The sequence below is a fragment of the Cololabis saira genome, chromosome 17, assembly GCF_033807715.1.
Source record: "Cololabis saira isolate AMF1-May2022 chromosome 17, fColSai1.1, whole genome shotgun sequence".
Lineage (NCBI taxonomy): Eukaryota > Metazoa > Chordata > Actinopteri > Beloniformes > Belonidae > Cololabis > Cololabis saira.
In genome coordinates, this window is record NC_084603.1 from 20201478 (window position 1) to 20221530 (window position 20053).

The following is a 20053-nucleotide window of genomic DNA, read 5'->3' on the forward strand; positions in this document are numbered from 1 at the left end:
GTTTGGGGCGGCATCTTCCTCACTGGAAAAACTAGGCTTTTCACCATTGGAGGCAATCTAAATGCAGAGAGATATTGAGATGAGAATCTGTAACAAGTGGCAATCCCATATCTCCCCAGTCTGGGACCAAACCCTACCCTGCAAGATGACAAAGGCCCCCCACAGAGTGGGATTTATTTTTCAAAATTTGTGAGTGGAGATGATGGAAAGGCCTGCCAGCAGTCATGACCTCAACTCCACTGAATACTTGTGGGATCCGCTTGGGCGTATTGTTCGTGCCAGAGTGTCCAACACAACCACGTCGGGTGACTTGGGACAACATGCTGGTTGAAGGAGGGGATGCCATCCCACAGCAGCGTCTGAGCAGGCTGGTGACCAGCATGAGGAGGAGGTGCCAGGCTCCTGTGGCTGTGTATGGTTCTTCCACATGGTACTGAGGCTCCTATTTGTTAAATAGACATTGTATAGCCTTGGGCCATCTACATGTACAAACTGTCTCTTCAAAAAAAGATTAACACTGACCTTGATGTTACTAGATGTTTTTGTCTACTCGAATCGTAAGAATGAATCATCCTTTACGCCTTCACATCAGTATGCTTCCTTTGTTTCATTGTCATGCAATTGTTTAATTAAATCTACTGAAATCTGAATCATTTCTCAAGTCTTATCCTTGGTCATTTAGACACTCACACACACACACACACACACACACTTACATTCACTACCAGTCAAAACTTTGGACACACTTTCCCATACAAATAAAAGGTGCAGTGTGTGTGTAGAGAGAGGGTGAATAGGAGGACACAAAGCAATTCAAATGAGATGCAAAATAAAAACAAAATTATATACAGTCATGTAAATATTGTATCTGATAAATCAATAAATCAATACATTTTGCGTCTCCTTTTCTGCTGGACGGGGATATTTCTCCTCGTCGACGAGACTGTCAGGTATTCGTTTAATCTCAGAACGAATGATAGTCACTCATCATTACCTGTTTTATTATTATTATTGTATTATTATTATTATATTATATTATATTTTATTATTATTATATTCTATATATATTATTATTATTATATTTATTATTATTATTTATTTATTATTTATTTTTTATTATCTTCTGCTGTGCCAAGATCCTACCTGCACGTCCAGCCATCTGGTTCGATTATTTTCCCTGCTCGGGATCGTTTAGTGCGCCTGCGTCAGTCCTGTTGACATCAGTGAAGCTGCTGCTCCGCGACGCTTCATCGGTTCTGGTGAGTGCTGCTTTATTAAAACCTTAGGGTCAAACTTCAGCTCAAAGAGATTATGGCCACATATACGATTCGTTTAGCTTTCATATCTCTAACCTCGACACTGCACACCAAAGACTTCCACTCATTGCAATGCGAATAAGTGTTAATTGATCCACAGTTTTGAACGATCTGTCGTCACGTAACATCACTAAAGCCTGAATTATGCTTCTGCATTAAATCGACGCAGAACCTACGGCGCAGGTTACGCGGCGACGCGCAACGTATGTGCGCGTCGCCGCGTAACCTACGCCGTAGGCTCTGCGTTGGTGTAACGCGGAACCATAAATCAGCCTTTACGAATGAGAGTACCTGTAATCAGAGAAACCGTGACCTAAACAGTTATATTAAATAAGATATTAAAGCACAGTACACTGCAGAAACACACTGTAGTGTAGCCCGTAGAAGCTTTCAGCCTTTTCCATTTGATTAGTTATACGATTTGTTTATCAAGGTCACAGCGTGTTTAATTAACTGTTGAGTATTTCCTGATATGATCTGAGCTGGCTATCACTGCTCCCTTTTTTTCTTTATAATTTCTTTTCAAAAGTGAATTCCTTATTGATATTATTGAGTAAAATTATGTGTTGTTATTGTTTTTTTTACTGGTAAATCTTATCAGGTAAAACACCGAGTTAGAAACTGTTTTTAATGGCACACTACATTTTTATGGCACAAAGTACATACAGTTGCTAAAACGAAACTAACACAACATTAATGACAAGTACACATGGAGTTCAATGTGTTTCTTAGTTACTGAATGCATATTACATTCATAGGATTCCTAGGATTACAAAAATTGTAGTCTTTAGGATTAAATTTTAGGATTAAACTCGGAAAATATTGAACTTTACTCTGGAATTTGATGCAGCCAATGCAAATAAGAGGTGTTTTGCATGCTGGTCATTTCCGGTTAGTCAAATCCATTTTTGCAAATACACCTTCAAAACAAACTAAAGCTGCAACGTAAACAAGATACAGAACATTTTTTCTCCTCCTTTTTTTAGCCATTAATGAAGAATTTATCTCTTGAATTGTTAAAGGAACGCCGCCAAGAAAGATGTCATCTTCCATTTTTTGTGTAAATAAAAGGAATAATAAATCAATTATCTATAAAAACTCATATATTACATCACAAAAAACAAAAAAAACTTATAAAACAATTATTTAGCAGAAGAAGTGTATGTCTATATAGAAAGTAGAAAATTGACCATTTAGAAATGCCCCTTGCAGAATCATGTTGGAACTAACAACTGTAACAGGATGCCAGTGTTTCACTTTGAACCACATATCTAAGTAATAATCTGAAGACATGGCTTTTCAAATGTAACATGAGTATTTTATCCTAACTTGTTATTAACAAAGTCCTTAGGAAATCCTTTACAATCCAATCCAGATAAACCGTAGGTCAGGTAAGCACTTTCCTATTAATCGCCTTTCCTCAGAAGTCAACAATAAATTACACAATTTAAGGAGCAGACGGGAGTTGAAACAATCCCACGTCTGTTATTCGATGGTAAGGAGTGGACCAAAAGCATGTGAAGCATGTAAAAAAGTTATTCGAAAGTGGATGACTAAGACTGCACAAGCCTCTCACATCTACAGTCACACACTAGTGTCAATAGACACAAAGAACAGTTCATGGCATCTGATTCTAAAGATTTGGATTGGCGCTTATTTTCCTTTTGTGTTTCACAGAAGCAGTTTGAACATTAGTAGTCCACTTGTACAGACTTAGATGGCAGTGTCCAGTCGGAGATTTCAGTACAAAAAGTCCTTTTTATACATTGTTTTTGTACTCGGTTTAAGTTTGTAGTTTTTGTACTACAGTTTAAATGTCTTGCAACACGGTAGGTGTAGACGGCTCTTTTCGTTGCCTCTTCTGCAATTCCATTCAAGTTCAGAGCCCTCCTTGCATATCAGGCGTGCCTATTGGTTGCTTCTCGAGTTTTTTTCTTCATTCCTTTGTTGCCTGACCTATAAAGTGCAAAGACTCAAAATCATCTGGGTGAGTCGCTGACAGCTGATGAGAGGAAGCACAACAGAGAAAACGCTTATTTGTTCCTTTGCCGCAGAAATAAATTAGTAGGTGATATAATTTCTTTGAAGTTGTTTACAGAAGGGAGATTTTTTCCTCCGTCTGTATAGTAGCTGTTCAAGGACTTGCATGTGTTTCAGAGCAATTGTGCTGGTAATGAATTGCAATTTGTCATGGATGAGATACCTTAGAGTGCAAGAATAAGACGTTTATTATTTTAGAGCATTCATTTTATGTGTGCACTTTGTGATGTTGTAGCGTTTCGATTTTTTAATACCCTTCAATCTGTGTGAGAAATAAATGTCACTTGATTTATAAGTGAAACCTGTCAGACTGGTTTAACAGACAGTGTTCATTTGGCATTGAAAGTAAAATGCAATATTCCATTTAAATTATTTGTTCAAGGTTCTTTTTTTTCCAACATGGTACGGCTTGTTGTTTTGCAGAATGGGATGGTGTAACCTTCTTAGCAAAGTCCTGTGTTTTGTTTCTTCCAGCGAAATCTTGAGGGTGTTTGTAGGGAGAGGCACAGACTTTTATCGCAGTCCTTGATGCTGGCTCTGTCCAGATGTCCGACGGCTTTGAGGTGGAGGCTTCCCCTGCGCTGCTCTGCCCTCCCTGTGGGGAGCTCTGCCCCGAGCAGCCAGCCCTCCACCACAGCCAGACCCCACTTTCTAGCAGCGCAGACCGCTCTCTTTCACCAAAGTAAAACCAATGCAAGTCCTGATCCAAACAAGATCTCTTCAGGCAAGGAAATATTCCACGTCCACGCTAGCTGAAACAGATGTGATTTTGAAATGTGTGGCGTGAATGTAGTGCTTTTTATTTATTTTTGTTGCTGAATTACACAAAGACATTGAAAAGTTTAACAAAAGTCATAATGAATGAGTAATTTAATTTGACTATGATTTATTTTTCTCTCAGGCAATGGAATTTGTTTTGATAAGAGTTTTTGATAACATTATTTATTTGAAATGTTATCTTGAAATTTTTATTGGACACAAATAATGACCCCGTCAGTGCAAGAAGATTAAATTAGCTCTTTTAAACTTATTTTGTAGAGTAACTGCGCAACAGAAAGATTTATATTTGGGTTTGTAAAATGATCGTTTGATAATTTCTTTGGCCAAATTATTTATCAAGAAAATAAGATGAATTGAAAATTAAAACAGTCTAGTTGCAGTTTAACTTTACATGGAAGATTTTAGAAGGGAAGGAAGTAAAAGTGATATAAGTGGAATTTAATCTCATGAACGTGAATGTGTTGGCAGGAAACTGCACGTTCAAAAATCATATAGATAAGAACTCGCACAGAGTCTTGCCGAGTCTTGTTGGTCTCTAAGCGACAGGGGAGTTTGAATGTTTCATGTAGAAAAGATAAGCTCGTGTGACTTGCAGTGAATCATGCATATACTGTATCAAAACGTTTATCCATTTAGCGACTCAGCCATAATCCAAACTGTGAAAGAGCACATTTCCAAACTGCTCAGTGTTTGCTTCGCTTCATGTTTAAAGCAGAAACTGTGCTCCACATCTCTCTCATTCTGCTTCTGCTTGATTTTGCTGCAGTGTCGTCCGTCGGGTCTGGGCTGGACGGGGACCTGTTAGAGATGGGGATGTGGTCGCTAGGTCTGGGAGCTGTGGGAGCAGCTTTAGCTGGGATTTTCTTGGCCAACACTGATCTGTGTCTTCCTAAAGCTGCCAGTGCATCAATGGAATACCTTGAAGATGCTGACCTGCGTTCCATAGAGGGTAGGTGGCTACTTTAATATAGTTTAACACTGTCACCCACCAATTAACCAGTTCAACCCATTAGGAAAAACAATTAGGCTTCTTTTTAAATACTGTAAATGAGGTCCCAAAGACAGAGTTCCTTTGTTATCCCAGAGAAGCATAAGAGCATAATCATCATGTACTAGAACCGTTTATGATCATGAACATGTTGTCCCTTACTCCCTTACTGTAAGGCTGCATCTCTTATCCTCTCGCTTTGTTGAACAGTCAAACTTATCAGTAAAACATTTGGTTTGAGTTTAATTTAGTTTATTTCACCTGCAGATGAAAAAGTAATCAAAGCAAAGAGCCTGTGGGAGAGGAACGGGGCTGTGGTCATGGCTGTACGGCGCCCTGGATGATTTTTGTGCAGAGAGGTGACCTTATACAAAGAGTGTGGAGTGCTTACTTTGAGTGTGTGTGGGTGAAATGTCCTCATATGGTCTAATTTTCTCTCCCTGTAGGAGGCCTCTGAGCTGTCCTCTCTGAAGCCCCAGCTGGAAGAGCTCGGGGTCCCTCTAGTGGCAGTGGTGAAAGAGAACATTGGCACAGAGATCCAGGACTTCAGGCCGCACTTTGCTGGGGACATCTATATAGATGATCAGGTTAGTAGCTGAGGATTGATTTATCAGAGCTGCACTTTAAATCATTTAACTTAACTTTTTCTTTTTTTCATGAACCCGCTAAGAGCTAATGCAACGTTTACCTGTCGCCATGTTTACGGGGTGCTTCATGTTTTAAAACAGACACATCAGCACCACACACTGATATATATATATATATATATATATATATATATATATATATATGTATATATATATATATATAAAATAACGATGTAGCAATAATAAAACGGAAGTTACAAAGGTACAAAGGTTTCTCTGCGTTATCTGAAAATTAATTCCAAAAGCAGAATTTGCATAAATATTTCTTTATAAGTTAGCAGAATTCAAATAGCCAAGTATTAATCAGTTTGAGGAATCTTAAAATGTAAAAAAAAAATTTCATCTTTGCTTAAAAGTTTTCTATAGCAACTCATCGTTTAATAAAACTGATAAATGTTTGGTCCAGATAGCTCACTGGGTTGAACGGGCGTACCACATGCAGAGGCTATCAGCTATCACCCTCATGCAGGCGGCGCAGGTTTGAGTCCTGGCCTGTCGCTCTTCACTGCGTGTCTCCCCCCTTCTCTCTACCCGTTTCTTATCTAGCCACAGACTAAAGGCCACTAAAGTCACAAAATCTTAAAAAAAAACTGTTAAATAATAATAATAATAATAATAATAATAATAATAATAAAACTTTATTTGTATAGCACATTTCATACAAGAATTGTAGCTCAAAGTGCTTTACATCAATAATAAGGCAAACAGCAAGTGCAGTTTAAATAAAGAGAAAGGTATAAAATAACAATCAACATCATATCAGATCTTAGCGTTCTAATAGGTTACTTAGTTACCATAATCTCATTACAAACACACATAAATGTTTCATAAGAGCTATAAAATTATGGGAAGAATGACAAAGATCAAGTGAAAGAGTTCTTTCCTGCTTTTCATTCCGCTGACTAAACTTAAACTGCGTTTGCAGAAATGTTTTTACGGCCCACTGCAGAGAAAGATGGGAGGTCTGGGGTTTATTCGACTCGGAGTGTGGCAGAACTTCATTCGAGCCTGGAGGTCTGGTTACCAGGGTAACATGAACGGAGAGGGCTTCATCCTGGGCGGAGTGTATGTCATCGGCGCAGGAGACCAGGTAGCCCATCAAACTCTTGAACTGCACAGATATGGATCGGTAGCAACTGATAAGACAGGCCTGAATTGGAACTGCACGTTGTGTTTTGCAGGGAATCCTCCTGGAACACCGGGAGAAGCAGTTTGGTGACAAGGTGGAAATGGGAGACGTTCTAGAGGCTGTAAAGAAAATTGTGCCACTGAAGTAATTCTTGTCGAAACAGACAGGTACACACTGGAATAAATCAAAAGAAAAGTAACAAATAATGAACACTTTCAGTTTACATGTCAGATTGTAGTCATAGTATTTGCAGTGTCCAATATGATCGGACTGTGTTTTGCGCAATAATCTTCCCATTGGGTATGTAAACCAAGCTGTGAAATCTAGGACAGACATACCTCTATACCTCTGCAAACAACCCCATGCTTGATCTTTTTTTTGTGGGGGGGCATTAAGATATGAGAGATTTAATTGCATCATTTTCATTCAGGTACAAGAATCTTTTAACTTAGGGTCACTTTAAGTCCGTCCTTTAAAGAACCACTTGCTATGATCTATAGAGTAGAATTCACACTTGATTATTCATATAATTTGGTTATAGTGGCACATTTTTAGCAGCTTCATTTGCTTGTCGTGATCCGGCATCTGAATGGCCTCTGACATGAAAGACAGGAGTGTGTGTCCTGTGTGTGTGATAATGACAACTTGACTCTAAACTCACCCCTGAGAGGAGCAGGTTTGATGCCGAAACACACTCAGGTTCAGCTACTGTCCTCATGCTGAAGAATGTTTATGGTGCTTGGGGCAGGTTTTGTTGCTCGAGTTTGTGTAAAATGGTGTAACATACATCTATTCACACATGTGCAGTGAATAAATATAAAGATATATCATCATTATAACTCTTTTGTCCTTTATTTCATATACTGGAGCAAAGGATCATAATTATGTTTGTTTTAGTCAGGTGGCAGCAAGTAAAACATCAGATTTTTCAAAATTGTGTTCCAACATAAGGTAATATCTTTACTTTTTAAAATTATTATTAATTTTTAAGAGATGGTAGTTTAAATTAGTCCAAATAGAAATAACATTTCATTTATGCAGCCATTTCCTTCTGTTTTAGTTTAAGTAAGAAGACAGCAAGAAGACAGCCTTGGGCATTCAAGTTACACATTTTATTCTATTGCTCTGAGTAAAATACATTTCACATCAAGAAAGCATATTTCAAACGATACAAAACAGTGGGAGAAAAAACAAACAAAAAGACAATACTGACATGTATACAGGTCTGCGAGTTGAAGAAGCACAACCAAAATAAACAAAAAACAAAACAAGAACAAAGATTGTCCTTACATTTGTGAGTTTGTTAATCATTGTAAATGGAAAAATGTTTCAGTAAAATGCATTTTGAGACATTTTATATGTTCGATTAAATATTTTTTTGTATTCTTGATTGTGCTTTAGGATGTTCTTTGAAATGTGGTGTGCCGAGTACTGCTTGTAAAAGAAAAGTTTTGCATGAGAAAATTATAGCAAAGACTAAAGCAGGAACAAAAAACATTAACAGCTATGCACTTCCTCTACTCACTTCTGTACAATTCATACCCGTCTCATCTTTGGCTAGATGCCTGGGCGCGGCAGGTCACGCTGGTACAGTACAGTAATATGCTGAGAAGATGTTTACAAATGTTGCATGCTGTTTCAAACCTGTAAGTTTGATATAGACGATTACACATGAGGAAACAAAAGGGAAAAAAGCAGAAATTGGGCTTGTTGGTTTTAAGTATTGAAAGTTGTTAAACTATGAAAGAATTACAATTCAGCAGTTTCACAACCAGTTAATCCGGCACCATCCAACACTATAAAGATCATCTTGAATTTATGCTTTTAAAATGCATCTATGCTCCATCAAACACTGTCCTGCAGTGCTGGTGATTTTATGAGTTTGTGTTGAAAGCAAATGGGATCAATGCTGCCTCTTCGCATGGTTGAGACGTGAAAGGATTAAATGTTAATGTATTGATATGAAGATTAATGGAGAGTAAAAAGGCAGCAGGAAGGTGAAGTTTCCAAACAAAGAGATCCATTTGTGAAAGTCCACATACTTGTGGTTTTTGGATGGCAAAATACAAGTTAATACATTTCTGTCTGTACAAAAGTGTTGCGATAACTTCAACAATCTGTTCGCTGTAAATGCACACCTACAAATTGAAAAAAACTGTTTCAAGCAGTTTAATTTCACTACAACCATGACCTATATAATCTTAGTGTGAGACCTTTTTTGTGTTTTAACAGAGATACCTAACGTAGAAGGGCCATCTAGGGACCGCTAGCAAATGTAAATCTGCTTTGCAGGTTACCGGTTACAGGTTCTGAGGTACCCCCCCAAAAAAACCCATCACATTGCACAACACTGAATCACTGTCTTTAATTTGTGACTGCATCTTCTGCAGCAAGATGAGTTCAAACAGAAGCTCACTTCTTTACTGTGAGGACGTATTAACCCCACAGCAAGAGGAACACTCAATCTGCAGCAACTCATCTCTCCTGCAGCACAATCAGCTGGCCTTAACATCCTTCATTTGCATACTGTATAGGGGGCCATCTGGCTTACTAAACCCCTCATGCATATGTGCTATATATATATATATATATATCATACATCATTTGCACTGTGTATAGAAAAAAATACATCAAATTTATATATATATATATGTTCTGTGGATATACTTTTGCAAGACATTCAATGCTGGGATAAATTCTGGTCTTTCAACACGATCTAATTAACTTGGATAGTCAAGAGCTCAGTGAGCTTGTACAACCACATGAATGATTTTGATCAAAGGCGCTCAAACTCAATCAATCTGCTCACTTAAATAAAGTAACTACTCTGCACACAACTGCCTGCCTACCACACCAGCATCAATTGCATAAGTATTTGGACTCTTTTCCATGACATATACTAGTTTTATTTGGTACAACAGTACATTGATGGCTCAAATGGTTTTAACAGATGTCGAGCTCAATTTTGTAAATAAAACCCTGCGACCACAATGGTTGAAAAAATGAAAAACAAAAAAATCTGTCATCATATGAGCGCAATATAACATTACTGTTACTGCCATCTACATTGCTTTTAAACGCGTGATTAGGTTCAAGGTGAATTTCCTATCAGATAACTGCAGTTCTTTCACCTCCTTGCGCTCAGTAAAGTGTGCAGACAACACATTATTTTATTCTTATATATACACATACACACACTTTTGCACAAGACGTACAACACTGGGATAAATTCTTCAGCAAAGACACCCATGAAAAATGACCTTCAACAGCAGTGCTTTTTGAGTTTTTGCAAAATCATGTCCAAATACAATAGATATAAAAAGTGTACACCCCCCTGTCAAAATCCCAGGTTTTGTGATATTAAAGATTGAGACCACAATAAATCATTTCAAAACTTTTCCCTCCTTTTATGTGACGTATAACTCTTGTCAGTGTGAAAATCCTTCTTCATCTTCAGCTTCAGCTTCAGCTTTCTAGGAAATGTCTGAAGGTTTTGGGTGAAGAGTGACTGGTTTTTGGAACTGTTTGTGATTCCCTCCTCCTTCACTAAACCCCAGTTCCAGCTGAAGAAAACAAACCCCAAAGCATGATACCACCCCCCCCATGCATGGGTACAGTGTTGCAAAGAGGTTATTTTTGCACCAAATGCACCTTTTGGAATTGCATTGCTGTGAAACTGTATCCTTCCTATCCTGACTGATATGTTGCAACAGCGAGATCTCTTTGATGCTTTGAAATGCACGGCTTTGCTGCAGCGGGTAACTAAGTAAATGTCAAGAAAATCCTCCTAGCACAGCTGAACGTTATTTGCGGTGAAAGAGCCTCTTTGATTGATGGCAGGTGTGTACCCAAAGAAGAATGGATGCTGTGATTAGATAAAAAGGGCCTTTAACATAGTATTAGTTTCAGGGTGTGCACACTTATGCAAACAGCTTATGTTTTTTTTTATTATTTTTTTCTACTAAAGGATTTTGCTTGTTTTTTTTAACAGAATTGTACAGGTTTTAGGTCACATTAAACGTGGGAAAAGTTTTTAAATCATTTATTTTGGTTTAACCCGGCTTTTAAATTTTTTTATATCTACCATACTCTAAATACACTTTTAGCTGCAACGTATCGAGCATCCCATTATCTTGTGTGAGAATATAAAGGAGTGTAAGTACACTTAAAGGAAAGTTGGAAAGAGTGAGAAGCTGCACTAGTTAATGACAGTATATTATTTAGAGCTACTAAACTTTTTTCTCTTTTTTGTGCAACTACACAACAGTTTAAAAAAAAATTGAGGTAACTATTTAAACCTTATTCATATGTCCAAAATCACTCACGCATTCACGGCGTGTAACAGACTAAAAAGTGAGCTGATCATCATGATGAAAGAGCATCTTTAGACATAATGGTTCATTTTCTCAGTGACTGACATGCACGTATTTGTCTTGACATTTTTTGGTTTTGTTGGAGGTCGAGCTGATTGTAAGCCATCTTGTTTTTGGTGCGATGCGTTCTGGTCAATACTTCTCACGGATCATTGTAAGATACTCTGAGTCCACTTCAAATGTACATAAAATCTCACTATATATCCAGACAGCACTACAAAACGGTGAACTCACTACACAGTATATGATGAGTGATTTTGGACCATGACATAGTTACTATAAAACATTAAATAATGTTTCTATCCAAAAAAGAATATTCTCACTGAGCAATGGTTTAAAAAGTGGAGAAAAATTGCTAAGAAGACTGAGTTACATTCAGAAGTGGATACATACATAACTTCAACAAGCATGACGCCTTAACTTTACACTAGAAATATGTATACGGACTAGAACCTGAATGTAGCCTATAACACGAGTAAGCAAAACACAAATTAGTAACCATCAAATGCTGCACAATTTGTAATTTTGACCAATGGAAGACAAAAAATGCCACAAAATAAAATAAAATAATAGGTTGTTTGTTTGTTTTTTTTCACCTAAGGTAGCACTCTCTATGTAGATGATACTTCCTCTTTAAGTGTTTCATCCATCCCACCAATGAGTCCTTTTTTTCCAAATAATCAAGACCCAATAGTTTTAGAGTGGGAGCAGCTTTACACAATCAAATCCCAAAAACAAATGCAGCAGTATAACAAAACAAAAAAGCATAAATATGTAGTTTTGCCCTCCCTCTTGTGCCCTTAACAACAGACGTGTGTGTCTGTGTGTGTCTGTGTGTGTGTGAGTGTGTGTGTTTGCACTGAGGTGTGTTGACTGTGTCTACAGGCCCTTGTTGAAGTAGACGGTGGTGATGTGAGAACTTGTCTTTCGTATCCTCTCCTGCAGATCTGCTTCCAGGCTGCTCACATTCATAGAGCTATACAGAGATTATTGACCATTAATAAAATGTTCCACATGTTAGTTAACAAAGCATGTACAACGTATAAATGAAGTGAAAGTGGGCACCTTTTCTGAGGGAACAGGGCACAGCACAGAGGAGTTGCAAACACCAGGCTGAAAATGACAGTAGAGGGACATATTTCAGACTTCTTAAAGCAAACATAAACATAACTACATGAAACAAAGATAGCAAGTTCAATTCACGTACCACAGACCAACGAGCCCCACCTGGACCGGAGCATTTAGAATTGGGAACCGCTACAAGGAAATAGAAATCAGAGGAGGAAGAAATGTAGTGAAATCAAGCAGATTGATCTAAAAATTTTTTTTTTTTTTCTGTTTGTCACAATGGATTTCCTGCATGTATCAACCTTCAAATGACTGTTTGAGTATCGTTTGGAATGCAGCAGGACTCTTAACCTGAACAAAACACCAGCACACCCAGTAAGTCCACTTACCTTCATGAAAGCTCTCTTCTCCAGTGCATTCATTATAACTGGGGGGATTGCTGTTTAAAAAATAACAATAAAATAAAAATTAGAATAGTTTCTGCTTCATGAGCAACAAAAGTCAAGAACATTTCCTGTATAACCTCCTTTTTCTTTTTTACTCTTTTACTAAAATTCTAACAAAACAGGTATAATGGCATTGCTGGACTTTTGTGCAGGAAATAGTTTTCCGACTGAAGGACATATCGACTGAAGTTGAACACAAAGTGTTACAAGCTGACAATTCTGCCAGATATTTGCCCACAATCTTAGTTTGTCGCTGTAAACACTTTTCAGCCAAGAGAGAACCAGTTTCATTATCATTCACAAAGATCTAGATGTAGATAAAAAAAAGAATCAGAAGACTAAAACTCGTGTTGGTTTGCTAAAGGGCAGATGATTCTTTTATTTCTGAGGAGAACTGATGTGCAAACAAGAGCAAAACCAACCTTCTTTGTCAGTCATAAACATTATGAAATGCCTCGTTCTCATTTTATTCATCTTTACTATGGCTCAGAATTAATGGATACAAGAGACATTACCCATTGCAGGCACTGCCATGCCGATCCTCGACACCACCACCTGCACGATGGCTTGTTTGGCAGCATTAACAGATTCCCCTAACCTGTTTCCATTCTCATCCGTCACCGGGATACCAAACTTCAACTCCCTGGCAGAACGATACACAGATATCATGTAAATCGATGGCATTCGCAGTGACAATTCATAAAAGCTGCTGAGTGAATAAGGTACTAGTGACTGATCTAAATCAATGACTACTACAGATCTAAATGATCACCTCTGTCTCATGAAGGGAATGTTGATACAGTTTGCTGCAGCAACGGCAGCAAAAGGGACGAAACGGCTTACGATTGGAGGGAGGCGCTGCAAGAAAACAGGAAGAGAGACTTTCAGACATCTAGCTTCAAATCCCAGTTCAGTGTTTATGTCTCCATGTTACCTCTTTATCATATCATATGAACCAGAATTATTACCGTGGCTAGAGACTTGAGTCCCAGGGCTGTGACTACGGCTCCAGTAGTGGCACTAACGTAAGCTACACCTAGTTGGCTGCAAGAAGAGAGAAGAAGACTAGTTCATGTATCACACATTAACAACCTACTTCCTTTCCAAGCAATGTAACACATCAAAATTAGCTGGTCATTGTGACAGGTTAAAAACAGATACATTTCAAATTCAATTTCAAAACTGACTAACGTCATATTATGAAATAAAGCACAAAGTTAAATAAAAATCATATTGTAAATAAGAAGAAGTATAAATCAGAGGAAGAGAACATAACACTTATCTTTGATTTCATGCTCAACTCACAGTTCTTAATGTATGTAGGTAATAATAATTCCCTGCTCTTTATAGATGCATATACATTTATTACCAGCATTTCTTCAACAAACCCATGCACTGTTTGCATTCTTTAAATTAAGTCAGTATGCAAATGTAGGTTGGCCTGACATCAGATGGGAGTGTATCATCGATGTCAGCATGAGGTTGTGGTAACATGAGGCTGAACATGCTTAACAGTGGAACATAATACCGCTGTGAGGGAGAGTGCAGCAGCTCCCACAGCCTCCTTACAGACACTAGTTTAGAGGGAGGACAGGAATGAGCTAGAGTGGAAGTGAAGTAAGAAGTCGTCCTACTTCACGGTCATGGGAGCATCTCCACTGCGGTTGGTGTAATTGACGACAGCGTTGAAAGATTGGTTAACCCACTGCCAAAACACAACTGCTGGAGTGGTCCTGTGAAGGGAACAACACTGTTAGAGGAAGTTGTATCATAAAATGTGTTTTAACACCCTTTTACGCTTCAGCAAGAAAGTCTTGTTGTGGAGGAGCATACAAAGAATATAAAATGATCACAGATGTCTTAAGTCCTTACTCTCTACAGATTAAACATTTACAATTTCTGTGTTTCCCATAATAACCAATTATTGACATAAAAAAAACTCTCAACCCAGTACTGTTGGGATGTAACAAACAATTCAACTTGAGTAAATTGTTTACTCAAAATTAAACAATTGTCTTATAAAGGTTAACAGTATTCAAAGTGTGTAATATTCAGAAACAAACAAATCAAACATCAGGTTGTGGTGTATTTACTTGCTGGAGACAAAAAACCAATTGAATGATGAGAGAAGGCTGCAATGAAGACCCAGTAGAACAGAGATCTACTGAATTCTGAAGTTTTACCCGTAAATTCCTGACTTCAGGTGGCAACTGTCTGCAAAGTTTTATTTACAAAGTATGGAGACTTTTTGTTTAGTGTGTGATTCTATTGATTAACACAATTACAATTAAACACATAGATGAAGAGAGTTCTACTTTGAAAAGACCTGAAACTCTTAATCTCTTCTAATAAAATCTGGGCATCTGCATGTTAACTCTTTATGAATAAGGTATCATGAAAATAAAAAATAGCAAAAACTGTTTCATTACTGTCTTAGAGTATTTTCACCTCTAACTCTTTGTGAAGATGTGAAATGTTGTTGCCCTTAACTGGTAACAAGCTGAAACTACACAATGAAAAAAAAACAATTATCTATTCTAATCAAACAGGGAAAATTTATAATACATGTTATAATGTATATGTTATATACTCATACCTGATTTTGATGTAAAAGGCACAATGCAAATGCAAAATTTGAAATTATTATTATTTTCTTGTTGATTTTCAGTTTTTAAATCAGTCAGACTGGTTCTTTCATCAGTCTAATATTCCTGAATGATTTCTTAATTATCATTTCTAAAATGTGTGACCACCTTATTGTTTTATTTATATAAAATATGAGACGTCGGACTGTTTTTTTTCCTGATCAATCTGTTGTATCTGCATAAGGCTGACTGCACACTGAATTATCGGTATTCAGCAGTGAGAGTGGCATTTTTTTTTATTCTTTAAGAGGATTTTGACAGCAGAGGGATTAAAGCTTCTATTTTTATGGACTGAAATATTGCAATTGATTTTACAAACATTAACGGTATCACATTTTTATTTTTCATTTAGAAATGACGTGTCAGTGTGTGGTTCAGAAGGCAGTCAATCATGTATTAGAGCTTCTATTTTACCTGTAGAAGGTGAGCATGCTGCCTGTGATGGACATGTTCACTGGCACCTGAGCAGACATCCTGCCAATCACAAACATCTTCTCCCCCGTGTCGGGGTGGAAGGCAGAATCATAGACATACTTGGCTCTCCAAAGCTCATCCTCTGTCAAGCCGGGCTTCGCAGTCCCAGCTCTGAAAAAGTCCGTACAAGAGGAAGATGTGATATTTTAACCCAAAGATTATTAATACAAGATGTTTGAGTGGTACTAACTTTCTAGCCCTTAACGTTTCAAAATGTGATAAATTAATTATTGAAGTGATGCAACCAAATGGCAGAGAGAACTTATCTTTTATTTTTATTTTGGTCCAAACTGTAAAAGTAGCCACATTATCTTCTAGCCGGGTAAATGCTAGTTTATATCTCTGTCTTTTACACAGTAAACTAACCTTGACTCCATCCCTTATCTCCAGACCTCACCTGTAGTTCTCCACGATCACCCTGGCTTCCTCCAGAGTGTCGGAGGACAGTAGAACGTTCCTGGGATCTGTGACCATGAAGAAGTGCTTGGCGCGCCCCATGAATGTGCCTTGGTCCCATCTTGGCTCTTTAATGTCTATGTTTAGAGACAACTCTCCAGACATCCTTGCTCCCTTTTAGTCAATAAAATAAATATTATAAATTACTCATGCCATTTAAATGTCTTTTTTTGGGGGAGGGGGTGTCTAATTCAAATTATACAGGTAAAATTAATACATTGAAAACTCCAGCAGCACAGTTAAGCCCTCATCTCTCCCTCATTAAAAGCATTGCTGCAGCCCAGCTATATGTGAGGTGACGAATCCTCCTCCAACAGTAAACTGCAAACCACCAGTTAAACTATGCAGGGTTATCTTATCCCCAAGAAGGCTATCTGACCTGTTTTACTGCATGCTCCAACTTACCGTACAAGTGCATAATCTATACAGTTTATTTGGGAAGGCATCTGCCTTTCCAAATGTACTGTGCAGATTATGCAGTTGTGTTTTTTCCTTTTTCCCATGCTGGACAGCAGATTATATATTTTTGCTGCATCAAACTCACTGAGGATCATATTGTTGGTATTCGAGTCTGTGTCTCTCTTCTTTTTTTAAGGTTTAGTTTGATGCTTGTGCCAGTTGTGGCTGTGAACTCAAGATAAAAGAAAACCATACTGAAATAAACTGTTGGAGAAAAATAATTATGATAAAGTGTTTAGTGACAAGACAGATTGATATTTTGATCATTTTTTTAAAGTGTACAACAGCTTCTATCTATGTCATTTTCAGAGGTGTCAAGTAACGAAGTACAAATACTTCGTTACCTTACTTAAGTAGAAATGTTGGTTATCTATACTTCACTGGAGTAATTATTGTTCAGACGACTTTTTACTTCTACTCCTTACATTTTCACGCAATTATCTGTACTTTTTACTCCTTACATTTTAAAAACAGCCTCGTTACTCTATTTCATTTCGGCCTTTAAAAAAAAAAACTATCCAGTTAAATTGCTCCATCCGGATAGAGTGAATTTGGTTGTGGTTGTTTCAGATGTTCTTGTCCAGTTTTGTTCTTACATCCGTTCCCTCAGATTCCTGCAACTAAACTTGGATGTACATTCCAATAAAGGTTAGGATAAATGATAACATGCCTCTGAAGTTTGACTTTTTGCACCATTACAATACTTATAGGTAATTAGTCATCATATCTCCTGCTCTCTGAAACACAAGTTTATGCTCAATAGTACACATATAGGGTTTTTACACTTTAAGTAGTTTTGAAACAAGTACTTTTATACTTTTACTTGAGTAAAAAACTTGAGTTGATACTTCAACTTCTACAGGAGTATTTTTAAACTCTAGTATCTATACTTCTACCCGAGTAATGAATGTGAATACTTTTGACACCTCTGGAGATGAATAAAGAAAATACCTCCATAATAAACATGAACAACAGTGGAGCTGACGTCATAGATTTAAGGACGAACATTGGCTAAAATGCTAAAAACATGCACATTAGACATAATTTGGTTACTTTGAGAGACACTTCCCCACTGTCTGACTATCAAAAAGTCAAAGCTTCAAAAATAACCCGTAATGTACATTAAATATGTGATATTCAAGACACATGGACAGATGGACTGAATGAGTCACGACAGACAGGCGGCTATAGCCTGATTTATGGTTCCGCGTTAGATCAACGCAGAGCCTACGCCGTACTGTGCGCGTCGCGGCGTACCCTACGCCGTAAGTTCTGCCTTGTTGTAACGCAGAACCATAAATCAGCCTTATTTCAGCCATGTAGCTAAAAAAAGCTAGCCCACCGGGCCACTTAAACTCCACCAGGGAGCAGGAATACACTGGCAGGACACTTCAACATCCACTTTCACCAATATCAAATATCTGAAAGTGCAAAATAAGAGGCAACGCTTCATACCACCAGACAAACTAATTGTTATTATCCATCCAGGCAGCGAGCAAGCTAAAATAACTATGCTAGCACTTCACTTCACTTTGGGACGACACAAATCGTCTAGAAGCATTTGCATTAAAGCTTAATAGTGGTTTTAATTAATTTAGTAAGCGATTACCGTCAGCACTGAGACATACCTGCTTATATTCCTCTGTTTTTTGAGAATGTATGACCTCTCAATATCACACACCACAGCTGGTACACCGCTGATGCCTTCAGGGCTAGGTAAAATATCGTAAAGTAAAGGCTCGCGCAGTTGAACGGGGGAATAACCGGTGTGAATGATATTTCCTACAAGCTGTGTTTTTGTATCAAACAAACACAAAAACCGTCATATAATTTTATCGTCCATAATACAATTTCTTTCTAGGCTAATACATTTCCAAACACAGTCAAATCGACTATGAAATATGGAAAATAATTATTTACAAAAGTCATTGAACGCACCACACCAGGGGGTGGTGTCCGTGACGCAGGACGTGCGTCGCTGGAAATTCCTGGGCGTGGCCTCCACTCTATGGGCGTGGCCTCCAGTCTGTGGGCGTGGCAGGAAGCCAGGTACCTGATTGGTTAACAGAGCACAGCTGCCGAGGTCGTTTCATAGATAAATACATAAATACATTCTGGGCTAAATAAACCAGAGTTTCGCTTAGGTTTAGAGGACAATTTTAATTATTGTGTTACAGAAGGAATCTGAGTAATTTATTTGCGCTATGCTTGTTTGAATTGTGGGCCAACCTGCTCCTATTGTATGGAGGTAGATTTGTTTCTTAATTATTAAATCAAAAAAACGATTGCTTCAAAAAGAAAAAAAATATTTTCAATGAAAAAAAATCACTTCAATAAAAAAAAACCTTTTTCAATCAAAGAAAAAGAATTTAATGCAAAAAAATATTTGAGACTCAAAACAATGCATTTGAACACTGCTTTTCTTTGATTGGAAATGTTTTCTTTGATAGAAGTGACGTTTTTTTTGTTTGAAGCAACTTTTTTGATTGAAGTAGTGTTTTTTGTGTTTGGGCCATATTATGGGTTGGGCATTTGTGTCTTTATCATTTAATCAAAAAAGAAGTTGCTTCAAAAAGAAAAAAAATATTTTCAATGAAAAAAAAATCACTTCAATAAAAAAAAAACTTTTTCAATCAAAGAAAAAAGTGTTTGAATGCAAAAAATATTTGAGACCCAAAAATTTGCATTTGAACACTTTTTTTTGGATTGAAAATATTTTTTTCGATTTGTAGTGATTTTTTGTTTTGATTGAAGTGACATTTTTTGATTGAAAATACATTTTTTGATTGAAGCAATTTTTTTGATTGAATAATTAAGACACAAATCTACCTCCATACTATTGTAAACGATATTTATAAACCATAAAGAAAAAGAGTATAAACCTCCAAAAACCACTGTTCAAAACCGCCTTCATGGACATTGTGATATGACGACATCGGCCACCGGGTGGGGTTGTTTGTCCATAATAGCATAAGCAAAACGAGCACAAAGTGCTACTTCAGGTTTTGAAATATAAAACCTTAAAACATAATAAGGAACAACAAACTGCAGTAGAGATGAGTAAAAATGTATTTAAATGTTTGGGCAATTATGTTTGGCTACTTAATCATCCCTGCACAGATGCAGGGGCTTATGCAAAGGGCTTATGCCTCTTAAGACAATAATGGTCACCTGAAGAACAAATGAGGTGGCAAATGAGGTAAATCGACGCAGAGCTTACGCCGTAGGGTAC

General features: G+C 37.4%; 2 protein-coding genes across 4 annotated transcripts; one reads left to right on the top strand and one right to left on the bottom strand.

Annotated features, from left to right (window-relative positions):
* The first annotated feature begins 907 nt into the window (after positions 1-907).
* Positions 908-7739, top strand: selenou1a (selenoprotein U 1a). Of its 3 annotated transcripts, XM_061745641.1 has the most exons (8): positions 908-950; positions 1137-1259; positions 3831-4080; positions 4903-5085; positions 5392-5483; positions 5571-5711; positions 6697-6861; positions 6953-7739. In XM_061745641.1, exons 3-8 carry the CDS (start codon positions 3885-3887, stop codon positions 7046-7048), a joined length of 873 nt encoding a protein of 290 aa, XP_061601625.1. In that variant the 5' UTR covers positions 908-950; positions 1137-1259; positions 3831-3884; the 3' UTR covers positions 7049-7739. The 3 variants fall into 3 exon arrangements, with proteins under 3 accessions (XP_061601625.1, XP_061601624.1, XP_061601623.1); XM_061745639.1 differs by lacking the exons at positions 908-950; positions 1137-1259 and adding an exon at positions 3361-3380; XM_061745640.1 differs by lacking the exons at positions 908-950; positions 3831-4080 and having other exon boundaries at positions 1168-1259.
* Positions 7740-7990: 251 nt separating this feature from the next.
* Positions 7991-18528, bottom strand: sfxn3 (sideroflexin 3). Its single transcript, XM_061745637.1, has 11 exons — positions 18450-18528; positions 16304-16476; positions 15847-16017; positions 14422-14520; positions 13756-13831; positions 13560-13645; positions 13303-13430; positions 12731-12780; positions 12481-12530; positions 12339-12386; positions 7991-12249 (listed from the first exon to the last, which is right to left on the bottom strand). The coding sequence occupies exons 2-11, from the start codon at positions 16465-16467 to the stop codon at positions 12153-12155; spliced, it is 969 nt and encodes a 322-aa protein (XP_061601621.1). The 5' UTR covers positions 16468-16476; positions 18450-18528; the 3' UTR covers positions 7991-12152.
* Positions 18529-20053: the final 1525 nt, after the last annotated feature.